The sequence below is a fragment of the Fusarium fujikuroi genome, chromosome FFUJ_chr07 (genome assembly GCF_900079805.1).
Source record: "Fusarium fujikuroi IMI 58289 draft genome, chromosome FFUJ_chr07".
Classification (NCBI taxonomy): domain Eukaryota; kingdom Fungi; phylum Ascomycota; class Sordariomycetes; order Hypocreales; family Nectriaceae; genus Fusarium; species Fusarium fujikuroi.
The window spans coordinates 830,112-843,903 of NC_036628.1; the positions used below are offsets into that span (position 1 = coordinate 830,112).

Consider the following 13,792-nt stretch of genomic DNA (forward strand, 5'->3'; position numbering starts at 1 on the left):
CTCGCATCGTAACTTGTTGTTTATCGTACAACGGCATCCTTGAGGCTGGGGACAGTGCAGACACCACCACTCTCAGTAACAAGACGTCCACGGCCAGTCTTTCCAAGCTGCTCAACAACACCCGCATCAAAAGCAACCTCAAGACCATCAGTGGTAGTGAAACCAGGCTGGAAAGTCTCCCAGATCTTCTTCTTGGGGTTGAGAACACCCTCGGGGCTACCCTCCCAACCCTCGAACCAAACACGGTCGCCGGCCTTGGCACCCTCAGGGGGGGTGACGAGCTCAACGGGGCCCTTGTGGTCGTCAACCTCACCCTCCTTGATCTTGGGAGAGGCCGCGAGGACCATGGCGCAGGACTTGATGCCGCGCATCTTGACGGGCTTGAGGTTGCAGACCACGACGACCTTGCGGCCCTGCATGGACTCGAGGGGGATGAGGCCGTTGAGACCAGAGCAGACGGTGCGGCAGATTTGACCCTCGTACTCGACGTAGTCCTCGTTGCCGGGCTTGTCGCCAACAGCGATGGTGGAAACATAGAGGGAGTCGGCGTCGGGGTGGTTGATGGCCTTGAGAATGTGACCGACTCGGAGGTCAATGAGAGCAGGGGAGAGAGGAGCAGCAGGGGCGGGAGCAGCCTTTTGCTTGGGAGCCTTCTCCTTCTTCTCCTTCTTAGGCTTATCAGTAGCAATCTTCTCCTTGGCCGTCTCAACAACCTCCTTGACCTTCTCCTTGGTGCGATCAACAAGCGAAGCCTCACCACCAGTGGCAGCGGCGGCAGCAGCAGCCTCCTTCTTCTTCTTCTCCTTCTCAGCCTTGGCGTCAACGGGAGGCTTCACATAGAGGACGTTATCACGATCAACCTGGACCTTGTTCTCATCCTTGACATTGAGGCCGAACAGGGGAGAGTTCTGGACAAAGTCGACGTGGCGGACGATGTGGGGGTGTCCCTTCTCGCCGGTTCGCTCCTCGGGAGACCACTTGGCGACGATGGGAGCGAGGGTCTCGTAGATGGCGACGTCGGCCTTGGAGGGCTTGCTGCCGAGGAGGGTGGAGCGGCTGGAGAGGTGGTTGTCGAGGGTCTCGAGGATGGTGGACTTGTCCTCGGGGGACTTGAGACGCTCGGAGGTGGTGAGCCATTGCTGGATCTCAGCCTCCTCGGTGGGAGTGTAGGTCTGGGAGGCGAAGGATGCCATTCTGAAGGATATCAACGGTGAGAGGCTTCGGGGTGCCTGGCGGAGAAGTCGAAGGGCGAACAGATTGGCTATGATGAGAGATGAAGCTTCGTTATAGCTTCACTCTAGAACTGATGCTAAAGAGTTGAGTGAGTGTCTTGATATTTTCTCTTGGTGGGGTGGAGGGGTAATTCCGGTCTGTCACCAATTGAATTGGCGGGGAGAAACGGGAGGCGTTGCTGTGGCGCTGGGAAGAATGTGGCTGTGCTTGCAGCGCGCTAACTCGTGATATCGCCCCTTTCTCGCGTTTCCTCCTTTACGCGCTACGCCCTTTGACTCTTATATTGTCGAAGGAGAAGACTCGGCAACGACAATTGTGTCCATGAGAAGACACAATCAATTAGCTTATCCATTGTACATCAATTGTTATTTTTTTGCTTCAAATTACTTTTTTGCTTGGGCCTGTTTCTTCTAACCTCCCTTTCATATTCCCCCTGAGAAATTTCTCCCTTTTCTTTTTTTTCACGCCCCGATTCGAGGCGAGTCAACTACATCATCCTGCTCACTAGCGGATCGGATCGCCGAAACCACTAAACAAGCCTTGAGCTCGACTCAGCCCCTGACGCTCTTTTTCTCTCTTTATATTCTTGTTTACTCATTATTTTACACATCGTCATAATATCATTTCAACATGGCGGCACCCAAGTCGCCGAGCAACTCTAGCTCAGCTCGGTCTAACTCACGGTTGCCTACAAGTGTGCCCAGCTCGCCGCCCTCGGAACAGCAAGATGATCTTGAAGGTGCCGACGAGGCGCTTATCAAGGAAGAGCAGGAGGCGCGTCTAGAAAATGAGAGGAATGAAGAGAAGCGACGACAGGCGATGCTCAAGAGGAAGAAAAAGAAGAAGGCTGAGACAAAGTCTGAGCGTGAAGCCAAGGCTAGAGAACTTGACGACCTGCTCGCAAAGTCAGCTGCTTTCTCTGATATTCTTACCAAAAAGACTCAGGTGTTGGGTCGAGTCGGTAGCAGTCTTGACGGCAAGACGCTGGGTGAGCACAGCTTGGAGATGGCGCAACAACCGAAATGTATGATCAATGGTACAATGAGAGACTACCAGCTTGAGGGCCTAACATGGATGTATGAGATTTGCTCTCAGGGCATGTCTGGTATTTTAGCTGATGAGATGGGTCTTGGTAAGTCTGAGCCTCACTTTGTGGGTATCTCTCATAAGTACTGACTTATCCCAGGCAAAACTGTTCAAACCATTGCCCTGATTGCGCTGCTTCGTGAGCAGGAGAATTATCTCGGCCCTCATTTGATCGTCGCTCCCTTGAGTACACTCTCAAACTGGGAGGACGAATTTACCAAGTGGACGCCTTCTATCCCTGTCATCATGTATCATGGCAACAAAGATGACCGTGAGAAGATCTTCAGGAACAAAATGCTGAAGCATCTCAAGGGTGGCCGTCCTACCACGAAATTCCCAGTGGTGTGCACATCCTATGAAATGGTTCTCAGAGATCAGCACAACTTATCCAAGATCAACTGGGAGTTTATCATCATAGTATGTCTCATTACTCATGGTCAGACCACATGATATTAACATAAAGCTTAGGATGAAGGTCATCGCATGAAGAATGCAGACGCCAAACTGTTCCAGCAGCTTCGTCAGTTCTCATCTGCAACCCGTCTTCTCATCACTGGAACACCTCTTCAGAACAACCTCAAAGAGTTGTGGTCACTACTGCACTTCCTGCTACCCAACATCTTTACAGACTGGGAGGCCTTTGAGTCGTGGTTCGACTTCTCTGATCTCGAAGATGAGCAGGGCACAGAGGAGTTCATCGCTGATCAGAAGAAGCAAGAGCTCGTAAAGAAGATTCACCTCATTCTTCAGCCTATGCTTCTGAGACGTATCAAACAGGATGTAGCGGCCTACCTCCCTAAAAAGAGAGAATACGTGCTCTTCGCGCCCATGACAAAGGAGCAAACGGATCTTTACAACGTGCTTACAAACAAAAAGGTCGATACCCGACAGTATCTGGAGGACAAGGTGCATGAAAAGATCTATGGCCCCAATTCGACTGAAGCAAGCGCCAAGTCATCTCGATCAAGCAGCGTCGCTGCACCAAAGACTATGACACTCCCCGTTCGTGAATCCCCGCGTAAGAAGCAGGTCGAGCCCGAGGAGCCAGTAACCAATGCCTTTTCGGTCATGATGGCTAAGCGCGGCCGTGGTAGACCACGTAAGAACCCGAAGCTCGAAGAGGCACCTATCACACCCAAGTCTGGAGGTAAACGAAAGGGTGCTCCCGCGTCCCTGGAGCCGGAGCCCAAGAGCGCCAAGTCCACTCGTCAGTCAACGCCAGTGAGCACGCGTGGACGGCCGAGAAAGACAAGAACCTATAAAGATGCTGGTTCAGATGAGGAGAAGATGTCTGATGATGAGTTTGAAGCAAAGTTGGCGGATGAGATGGTCTCTGACGATGAGGACTTGAGCGATCAAGTGTCGATGACACCAGAGGAACGCAAACAGGCCGAGGCTTTTGATCTTGCGAGTAAGTTTACCCCTTTACTACTCAACGATACCCTAACACCATACAGAAAAGCAGATTGCTCAGAAGAAGCTGGGTAATCCCCTAGCACAGCTGCGACTTGTTTGCAACTCACCTCACAATTTCTACAACCCTTGGATCGCTTCCCAAGATCTTCCCGTCGATGACTCCATAGTCACCGCTTCCGGTAAAATGCTTCTTCTCGATCGTCTGCTACCTCGGTTATTCGAAGACGACCACAAAGTCCTTATCTTCTCGCAGTTCACCACTCAGCTTGACATCCTCGAAGACTACTGCCGTGAACTCCGCGGCTGGAAAGTCTGTCGTATTGACGGCTCTGTCGCACAGGAGAGTCGACGGACTCAAATCGCCGATTTCAACAGCGATCCTGAGTACAAGATCTTCTTGCTCTCTACCCGCGCAGGCGGTCAGGGCATCAACCTCGCTTCAGCCGATACGGTCATTCTATTTGACTCAGACTTCAACCCCCAGCAAGATCTTCAAGCCCAAGACCGCTGCCATCGTATCGGCCAAACCCGCCCCGTTGTCGTATTCCGACTTGCTACCAAGGACACAGTTGAGGAAACCCTTCTCAACTCCGCCGACGCCAAGCGCCGACTTGAGAAACTCGTCATCAAGAAGGGTAACTTCAAGTCAATGGGTCAAAAGATGGATCTCCACGAAGACATCGACCCCGAGTCGCTCCGCGCTCTGCTTCTGAAGGATGGTCAAGTGTACAAGACCTCAGGGGACGAACAAGTCCTCAGCGACGCGGACCTCGATGTTCTCTGCGATAGGAGTGAGACAGCTTATGAGAAGGCTGCGAGCGGACAGGGCGACGCTGATGCTTTCCGCGTTGTGGAAACTGGTGCTGATTCTATCAAGATGGCACGAAAGGATTGATTCTTATACATGAGTATTATTATTTGCCGACGGTATTTGTTGTTTGGGATTATTACTGGAAAGGTTATTTATATCTGTACGTTATCATAGCTGTGGATTTGCTCAGGCGTGTTAGGGTCATCAGTCGGTACGGAGTTGAGGTGCTACGTTTGTACAAAAGACATCGGTTGGCAGAAAACCAACTGAAAACAATATACTCGCTCATTCTTTCATCGTGTTCCTTGGTCGCTTGGTGAATCGCATTTATTCTATGTGTAGTTAGTAGTTACCAACGAGCAGACAAACACAAAGTTCCAAAAAATACCTGCCAAGGTTTTGTGCGTACATCATTGAGCCTGCTGCCCTAAGAAATAGATTTCGATTCAAAGTTCGAGTATAAACAGCCAAGTTCTCTGTGCTGATTTAAGCTCTCAGCCATAGGTCTCAACTGCAAATGATACATCTAGCTCACTGCTTGGAGATTCTCCCACAATGTCTAACCAATTACTACAGCATGAGGCTGATAAAAGAAAAACCTAGAGACCGTAAACAGCAAATCATGAGGAAGCTTGGTTCTACGTACTTCATTGTCTATAGCACTGCCCATACAAAGGAACTATTAAACTTTGGCACCATAAGGTAAGGTAGGTAAGTAGGTATATAAGGGAGACACATCCTCCGTCTCTTGGTCCCTTTCTTTTCCTCTCTTCATCATCACCACACCCTCCTCTTGCCCGCACTTCTCCTATGTCTCAGATTATTTCTTTCATATCGCTCATCATTTATATTACTCATCGCTTCTATTGTCACGAGACGTCTTCCCAACACACCACCAACGATATGCTCGTCAAGCTCACTGACACGCCCGAAAACATCGAGGCTACCACCAAAACGACCGATGACACCATTGACACACCGAAATCTTCTACCAACGAGCTCGAATCCGCCGCCAGGGACCTAGAATCTGCCGCAAAGGACCTAGAATCCGCCAACAAAATGCAGCTCGAATCTCTCAACAGACTAGAGCTCAACATCAGCAAAGTCGATTGGAGAGCGCGCCGTATTAAAGCCGAGATGCAGAAGAAGCAGAGACAAGAAGAGTCAGGGCGTGTCGTCAAAAGGGTTCAGGAGAGAGACAGGGTGCCACCAATGGGCACACTTACACATTTGTCAGAAGAGAAGCAAAAGAGAATATTGGAGGAAGCCAAGGAAAGGGTTGCATCTGGGGACCGCACAAACCATGGCCTGCCCATAGATACCGCCAGGTTGAGCGCTGCCAGAGTTGTACTCGAGAGCCAACGGGCAAGTTCTAGTCTTGGAGAAAAAGAAAGATCATCTCATCATAAGCTATAAGAGGTATCTGATAATAAAAACACCCAACGCCTATCCCCCCCAAACCTGCCATTGATGCTTATGTTGGATACTAAAGGGTTAATTAATCTCTTCCACGAATCCAATCTGCCTCCTGGCATCCGCTCCCCCTCCAGGTCCTGAAGCAAGTCTCTTTGCCAATCTCTCCTGCGTCTCAACCAATTTTTTCTGTGCCTCGAGTCTCCTCTTGACTCTCTCATCTGCACCGCGTTCGATGCGTTCCAACTCTTCACGCTCACTGATGCGTAGACTACTGAGTGCTTGCGCATTACCGGCTCGTTCAGAGTTCAATTTAGATTCCCACTCAATCATCTTCTGTTGTCTGGTCTCTTCGGCTAGGAGTTCAGCTGCGGCGACTTGTTGAATACGCTCGAGACTGGACTGCGTAACCTTGCTCTGCTCCAGCTGTCGTCTCTTGACAGCTGCTAGGAAGAGCGTTTCTTCAAGATCAGCCTTTTGTCGGATTGCATTGATATCTTCGTTGTGAAGTCTGCGACGGCGGGCGTCCTCGATCTCTGCCTTGTGATTCCAAATCTCTCTCTCCACACTGGCCACTTCTTTTGCTCGTGCGAGCGCAATAGCGTGGTCTTCAGTTTCAAGTGCCAGTCGTCGTAATCTGGCTTTTCTTTCGCGTTCTTGGACTACCATATCATTGGGGAGACCAACTGCATCATCAGGCTGGTCTCCAGAGTTGGCGTAGTAGACATCCACTGCTCTGTTCGCCCGAAGAAGGCTGAGAAGCTGGTCTCGAGTATCCGATTCGGGCATCACTTTGCTGACGTACATGGTCGGAGAATACGTAAACTCGCCATCAGTGTAATGGTTGAACGGTTTGTTGATCTCCTTCCACATAGCCACTTTCAAGAAACTGCGAGTAGTGACAATAGGGTCTGTAGAATCGAAGCAGAGAAGAAGCAGAGACTTTCCATGCGACTGCAGGGTCAAATCTGAGCCAGCGTCAATCAAGAACGTCATGACCTTCTGCATGAGCTTCTCTGCATCTGCTGTCATTTTACCAGACCCTGCGCCATGGCGACAGACTTCACCCAAAGCAGATCTTCCATCATGTAGTGGACTAGGGAAGTCAGGATGATGGCCATGTTCCACTAGAACTGATACTGCTGCAAAGTTAAGTTCTCTAGCGGAGTTGTGTAGAGATCCATCATCCTTCGATTGATCAAATGCTAGTAAGTTGCCCATCATGCGAGTCGACAGCTCACCACCAATATCGGTGGCCATCGCAAGAGGTGTTCTGCCCATGGCATCGGTAATATCGACGCTCGCTCCTTCAATGAGTAGTTCCTTAACTATATCGGGTCGGCGAGCTTGGATAGCGATCATAAGAGGGGTGGTTCGACTGATTGTTGTCTCGAAGTTGACGTTCGCTATAAATGTTAGATCTGGGTCTACGAGGAGCAAATGATCAAAGACTTACCACCACGCTGAATGAGCATCTTAATCAGTGCCGAGCTGACCTTCTTCTGTGGTTGAGCAATTGCCCAGGCCAGCACCGTCACCTCTTCAAGCTCATCCACGCTGTCGTGGATACGATATGTTGTTGTCTGATCGTGATAGAAACCAGCATCCAACAACGTCTGCAGCAGCTCTGTCGACCTAGGATACTGCGAAATCGCCCTGATGAGAATCGGATCAGACCCAGTACTCCGCGTCATGACATCTAGCCCGACCTCTCCATCGCGATATCCCGAAAAGAGTTCAAACAGCTTCAGAACCTCATCAGGTGACCTTGCCGTATCAAACACACGCTCAAAAGCAAGCGTGAGAGTCTGTGGTGATGGCTTGCAAGCAAGCAGCCTTTCTGTCCAATGGGCATTACCCTTTGATGCCGCGCAAATCAGAGGTTCTCCATTCTCAAAGTCAATATCAACCCCATGAGCGACAAACAAGTCAACAAACTCATCAGCCAATGACTCAGTCTCGTCTGTGCTATTCTTCATCACCTGCACCAGAGCACTGCTGACAGCCAATCCCTTAGCCCCTTTCGCTAGAAGCATTTTTGCAACCTCTAGACCGTTCGGGGAGAACCATGTGCTGAACTGTGTCTCTGAGAATCCATTTTCGAAAAGCTTGAGTATCTCGTCCTCGTCGATCTTACTGCCCAGGAGAAGATCTAGTGCCGCAACCTTGACACCTTGCACAGCTTGGGTAAGGGCAAAGCAACCGTTTGTGAACGGCGATGCTCCAGAATCAAGCAAGACCTGTATTAGTCGTTCATCTGGTTCGTCTTCACCAACTGCCTTGCTCAAGGCGATGTGGACTTCATCCACAGCTGGCATGCCTGCCTTCATCAGATCTTGAACTATATGCAGCCTGGTATCTTGGTTAAGCTTCCAGCTTGCCTTCATGGCCCTAACCAAAGTCGGAGGCGATGCCTTTTTCTACAAACACGTTAGCGGCAGCGTTTCCAAACAACTTGCCAAACTTACCTGATTACCGCCCTCGTGCCACAATCCCAACAATAACTCAAGACTACCGACAAAGGCACTTCGGGTTGCTGCCACAACTGCCTCGCCGTTACTGTAGTTGGGGTCTGCACCCGCTGCCAGCAAAACACGCAACACTTCATGTCCCTCTTCGCCGTACTTTGCAGCTGAAACGAGCTGAATGTCGACAACCTCTCCAGAAACACCCCTCTTGAGGAGACGCTGAAAGACCATTGCCCTTTTGTTCAAATCTCTAACCTCAGTTGCAGCTTGGAATCCACGCTCCAATGTCATCTTCTGAGTATCGGCGTTGGACTTGAGAAGCACATCAAGAACTTCAACAGAGCCACCGCGGCATGCTTCAATGATAGCTTGACCTCCGTTGGTGGAAATACTGGCACCATGAGCAATAAGAATATCCCCAAGTTCGAGATCACCATCCCTCGCCGCGACAAGCAGAGCGTTAGAGGCTGCTTGAGATGAAACGCCAGATTTTGCTAGACGATTGCAGATATCAAGACGAACCGTCCAGTCGGCGATCTTCATCGCCTGATCCAAGCAAGAATCTCTGGTCTCATCCGTATGCTTGAGCTGTGGGAGAAGAAGATCCAAGACTTCGACTGACTCTCTGGTAACAGCGAGTGTCAGGGCTTCTCCATCAGACGCATCAGCATAAGTGGCTAGAACGCATATCAAAGCTACGTCTGTAGTGAAATGGCTAATAGCATGGATCAATGCTCTGTTGACTTCACGAGGGGAGGCTCCAGATTCTACTAGACTCTTAGTGAAAGTCAAGCGGGTCATAGGATCCGAGATCTTTAGGGCCTGCGGAAGAGCGAATGCTAGTGATGCCGCTGTCGGTGGTTTCTCACTAGCGAACAGGGTGTCAACTATCGTGTCCTTCGCTCCTTTGACCGCACTGCATAGTGCTCTTGCCTGGAAAGCGTTCACATCGGCGCCGCGATCCAAAAGTTTCTGCAGCGTTTTGAACGAGGCATTGCCAGATTTGTCCTCGATAAGAGTCTGGACTTCATGCACAAGCATTGCATCCAGGTTGATCTTCTTGGGTGATCTGGTCAGAATAACATCAAGCTTCCACGCTTTGTTCTCGCTGGAAGGGATTTTTGCTAGTCCTTCGAGACAAACAGAGATGGTGTCATGGTTGTGTTTGCCCAAGGTCAGGATCAGATCAATAACCTTGGGGTCAGGGGTTTGGGCGGCTTTCTGCAGAATATGGCCATTGAGGCCGTTGATGTCTGGCCTTCCTTGTTCAAGGATAAGTCGAAGAAGAGACATGTCAACAGGTATTTCCGATATATTCGCAAGGAGAGCTTCCGCGACCTGTTGTCCAGCGACGCTCGCCCTGGCGTTGAACAGCATTGACATCATCTCGTACCTGATTTGGTGGTTATCGATACTCATCACATTGTTGACATGCGCAGCTGCTGTCTGGGGAGAAGCGTTTTGCATCAATTTGGTGAATAACCCCAGGTCCATCTGATTTATGATCTGGGTGAGTCCAGCGCCATCGTCATAATTGATGTCCGCATTATACTTGAGTAAAAGATCGATCAGAGCATCATCTCTCTGGGAAGGGTCTTCACTGATTGCATCTTGAAGAGCCTTGTGCAAAGCTGGGCCGGTGAGAGCTCCCCTTAGGAACATCTCAACCATACGATATCGATCCGTCGGGGGGAGGCTCTTGACTAGAGGAAATATTGCGGTAAGTGTTTCGTTTGAAGGTCTTGCAAACAGGATTTTGGCTGCCATGTCTGCATTTCCGGCTAGGATTGCTATGCGTAGGGCCTCTCCGTTCTGATAATCAGGCGATGCAACAGCGTGACGGTTAGTGATGCGTGGCTTTACCTGCCCATTTTGCTTCCCACTGGGTGGCTCGCGAAAGTGAGGGTTGAGTAGAAGTTCTACAGAATGAGCGTCCCCGGCGTTAGCAGCTAGAATGAGGCAATCATTCAGGACATCGCCATTTGCTCCCCGTCTGAGGAGCGAGTATAGCAAATTTTGTCGAGTTCCAGGATCTGCATGCTCAGGAATCAGAGGGACACAACTTGATGCCAACGTAGGATCAATCTTGGACGATCCGTTGAGAAGAGAGCCCACAAGGCTGGTTTGGCCCTTTGAGATGGCGGTTTTCAAAGCAGAAGCGTCGTTGTGCTCGATTGAAGCCCCATAACGAGCCAAAAGGTCAGCCATATCAAAGAACTGTGTCTCGCAGGCCACTTCAAGTGATCTTTCCAGTATAGGGCCCTGGGCGCCGCAACAAAGCAGAAGCTCAGCAAAGTCAAGTTTTGACCGTGGTTCTAGTTCTGTGTTGTTCATGAGCTGCTCGAAAGCCTCATCAAGGCCGGGACTTTGAGGCGACTTGTTTCCCGTGGCAATTGCCATTGCGATATCTCTTCGCTGGTCGTTGATAGCGATCTTGAGAGCTTCAGCGTTATTGTAATTCCCATCTGCGGTGGAACGACTCAGATGTAAAACAGTGTCGAAACATTGTGCTCTTGTGGCGTCGGTAAGCGCCTGCGATGTGCATATTTCTTCTGGCCGTCCATCAGATCTTAGAATGAGCGATGCGATCTCTGATAAAGCTGGAACAGAGCACGCTTTGCGGAATTCGTCCTGCCCCTCCGCGGTGTTGGATGCATTTGCCCCATACCTCAATAGGACCTCAACGATTCGTGCATTTCTAGTTCTTACCGCAGCTGGAAGACAAATATCGAGGGTCAATGGGTCAGCATGCGGTATAAGCACATGTACCATGTCTAGCTGGTCTCGTTCGATTGCGGACTTGAGAAGACGAGTTCGATCAAGGCCATGTTCAACGCTTTTTCTTCTGTTTAATAATCCCTGCTTCTGAGTCTGCATACCACCTAGGTCGACACCGGCTGCAGCCAATTTCGCAATCAAAGATTCGGCTACACCGGGCGAGCCTGAACTGTCGACCCAAGAATTCAATACGTTTAGTATCTCTTTGGTATCCCAATGCTTTCCTTTTTTCAGGTTACTCGACGAGAAGGCTCGCGACAAACCACTCTTAGGTCGCAGCTGTGCGACTTCAGCGGACCGCCTCTGCAGCAGGCCCTCAGCGACTTCATCATCACCGTGAGTTCGGAAAGAGGTTGGGTGAGGTGGTCGCGTGAGAGGAGTAGGGGCATTGGGTGGTAGTGAGAAACCCCATTGCTGTGATAATTGGATAATGCGCCTCTGTCGGGCGTTAACCGTCGAGGAATTCATTTTAAGATGCGGGTATCATTTGAATTGGCGAGTAGACGAGTCAATGATGATATAAGCTGTTGGAAAACGGATGCAGACTCGATTTGAATGCTGTAAATCCGACTGCGTTGTACTGGGTATCAAATAATGAATGCGTGTTTGTTGTAGTAGTTGAAAGAATGCAAAATGAGATGGATGAATAATGCGTGGTTGAGAAGGATGGAAGTCAGCCCCTCACAAGGCTGCGATGATATTGTTATCGTACAATGGAGGAAACAAAACACGACCCGGTACTTCCTGGCTTGAACGAGTGTGCAGTGCCTCGCCTTTTGTCTCGAGGTGAGGTCCAGTCGGAGGCGGTTCTTAGTGTTACAGAATATGCCTGAAGCCGGGGGGGGAGCCTGAAGGCTGTGATACCCCACTGTGTGGGCACTAAGCCACAGCCGCAACACTCCACATGTGTCTGGGTGTCACATCGTGTAATTCACTGGACATGAGCCTCCAATGAGACCTGATATCTTGTATGTAGTCTTGATATCAAGGTTCAATTGCATTATAGACCTGTACTACTGGTCTTCAAGCTCAAGGACGCATTCGCATCAAGTTCGGCAGTGTAGAATATCCTCTGTTTAACGTAAATTACACTTCGTTCTCGGCCTGTTATCGTATGAGTGGATGCCCTGTCGTTGAGGTAAACGCCCTAAAACATGCACTCTAATTGAGGTGACGTATAGCGGCCCAAGGTCTAATGATAATCACTGACCCCAGCATTGAACGAAACAATGGTCGCAAATCACTAATTCAACTGCAGTGTCTTTCCAATTACCTCAATGAACATCTCAATACAATTAGCCGGCCTCAATAAGAATCCTCCGACGCACGCATACAGGGACACTCCTTGGACGAGCTTGCGAAGCTCTTCTCATGCCAAGCCGCCTGCACTGCCACGATCCTCTGTCATGACATCTGCTCCAACTGCCACTGACACATGAAACCAACGCCCGACCCCTGGCTGAAAAACTCTCGCGGCGATCACTAGGCCGTAAACAGGTCAGTTCGGGCGACGCCTAAGAATAAACCCGTCGGGAGGTTGGACCGACGCCTCCATCTAAGAGGAGCTGGCCACGCGTATGCTGGCGTAGCCTCAACCTAATTGAGACCTTCTTTCGAGACTAATGTGAGAACTTCTGTAAACGAGTTGTGAATGGGCTGATGTTTAAAGGATCCTTCTCGTGGTTCGTGTACAGGAGCATAGAATTAGCGTTAGAAGTTTAGCCAAACTGTTGGAACAGCGTTGTAGTTGACGAGGACTAAGCCCTTTGGGGGTAGCATTTCGAACATTCTGTTACAACTCATGGAACAACAAATTTACTTCCTCTCTTCCTTATCGTCAATTCGTCATTCTCTGTTTTTCCGATTGACTCAATCGGCGTCACCATATATTGACTTAAGGGAGGCGTAACTGTAATTATGCTTACTCAAACGTTTACCCTAGATCCAATACTTGGACTGATAGTCAACACCCTGGATTCAAGACTGACTGTCCTGCAGAAATCAGTAGATGGCATGAATGGCATCGCGTTGATTAACCCATTGGGAGCTAGCATGACGATCTGATCAACAATCGAGATGCAGGCTCGTTCAGAATTGACCTGGTCCCTGACGCGCCCATATTAGCTGTCAACTAAGTTCGCAACAGCCTTGAAACAAGCAATGCGCAAGCTTAACTTGGGCAAAGCCACACTCGGCATTTGCTTTGAAGTAGTAGCCAATCTACACACTTCGAATTCATGATATCATAAAGCTGTCATTTCGGTTACCATTGAAGGGGCCATCTAAATCGTGACCGCTCATTCCAAATTGGCTGAGGCATCACGAGATTCATCTGATCAAAGCGCTGTAACACTGGTGTATTCCAGCAATACGAGAACGCGTAAGGATGCAAGAGAACACCCTCAGGCTTCCAGGCGCAACCTATCCGCGTATCTGTGACTATGGTACAGACTAGCTCCGAGAAGCATTTTTCATAACATCGTAGGCCCCGGATCATCATTGAATGGCTTGCGGTAATAGTGAAGCAGATTTATCGCAATTGGCTTCTGAGATTGAAGGCTTCTTATGATACCCACTGCAAGCATAG

At 49.7% G+C, this 13,792-nt stretch overlaps 4 protein-coding genes; 2 read left to right on the forward strand and 2 right to left on the reverse strand.

Moving 5' to 3' along the window:
• Positions 1-20: 20 nt before the first annotated feature.
• FFUJ_08839 (related to tRNA binding protein ARC1) lies at positions 21-1,193 on the reverse strand (the record flags this gene model as incomplete). The annotated part of the gene is made up of 1 exon (XM_023580414.1): positions 21-1,193. One exon carries the CDS (start codon positions 1,191-1,193, stop codon positions 21-23), a length of 1,173 nt encoding a protein of 390 aa, XP_023433194.1.
• Positions 1,194-1,863: 670 nt separating this feature from the next.
• On the forward strand, positions 1,864-4,630 carry FFUJ_08838 (related to proliferation associated SNF2-like protein; the record flags this gene model as incomplete). XM_023580415.1 has 4 exons in its annotated part: positions 1,864-2,365; positions 2,420-2,736; positions 2,788-3,730; positions 3,777-4,630. 4 exons carry the CDS (start codon positions 1,864-1,866, stop codon positions 4,628-4,630), a joined length of 2,616 nt encoding a protein of 871 aa, XP_023433195.1.
• An 819-nt stretch (positions 4,631-5,449) lies between these two features.
• Positions 5,450-5,962, forward strand: FFUJ_08837 (uncharacterized protein; the record flags this gene model as incomplete). The annotated part of the gene is made up of 1 exon (XM_023580416.1): positions 5,450-5,962. One exon carries the CDS (start codon positions 5,450-5,452, stop codon positions 5,960-5,962), a length of 513 nt encoding a protein of 170 aa, XP_023433196.1.
• Positions 5,963-6,040: 78 nt separating this feature from the next.
• On the reverse strand, positions 6,041-11,673 carry FFUJ_08836 (uncharacterized protein; the record flags this gene model as incomplete). XM_023580418.1 has 3 exons in its annotated part: positions 6,041-7,365; positions 7,416-8,379; positions 8,428-11,673. The coding sequence occupies 3 exons, from the start codon at positions 11,671-11,673 to the stop codon at positions 6,041-6,043; spliced, it is 5,535 nt and encodes a 1,844-aa protein (XP_023433910.1).
• Positions 11,674-13,792: the final 2,119 nt, after the last annotated feature.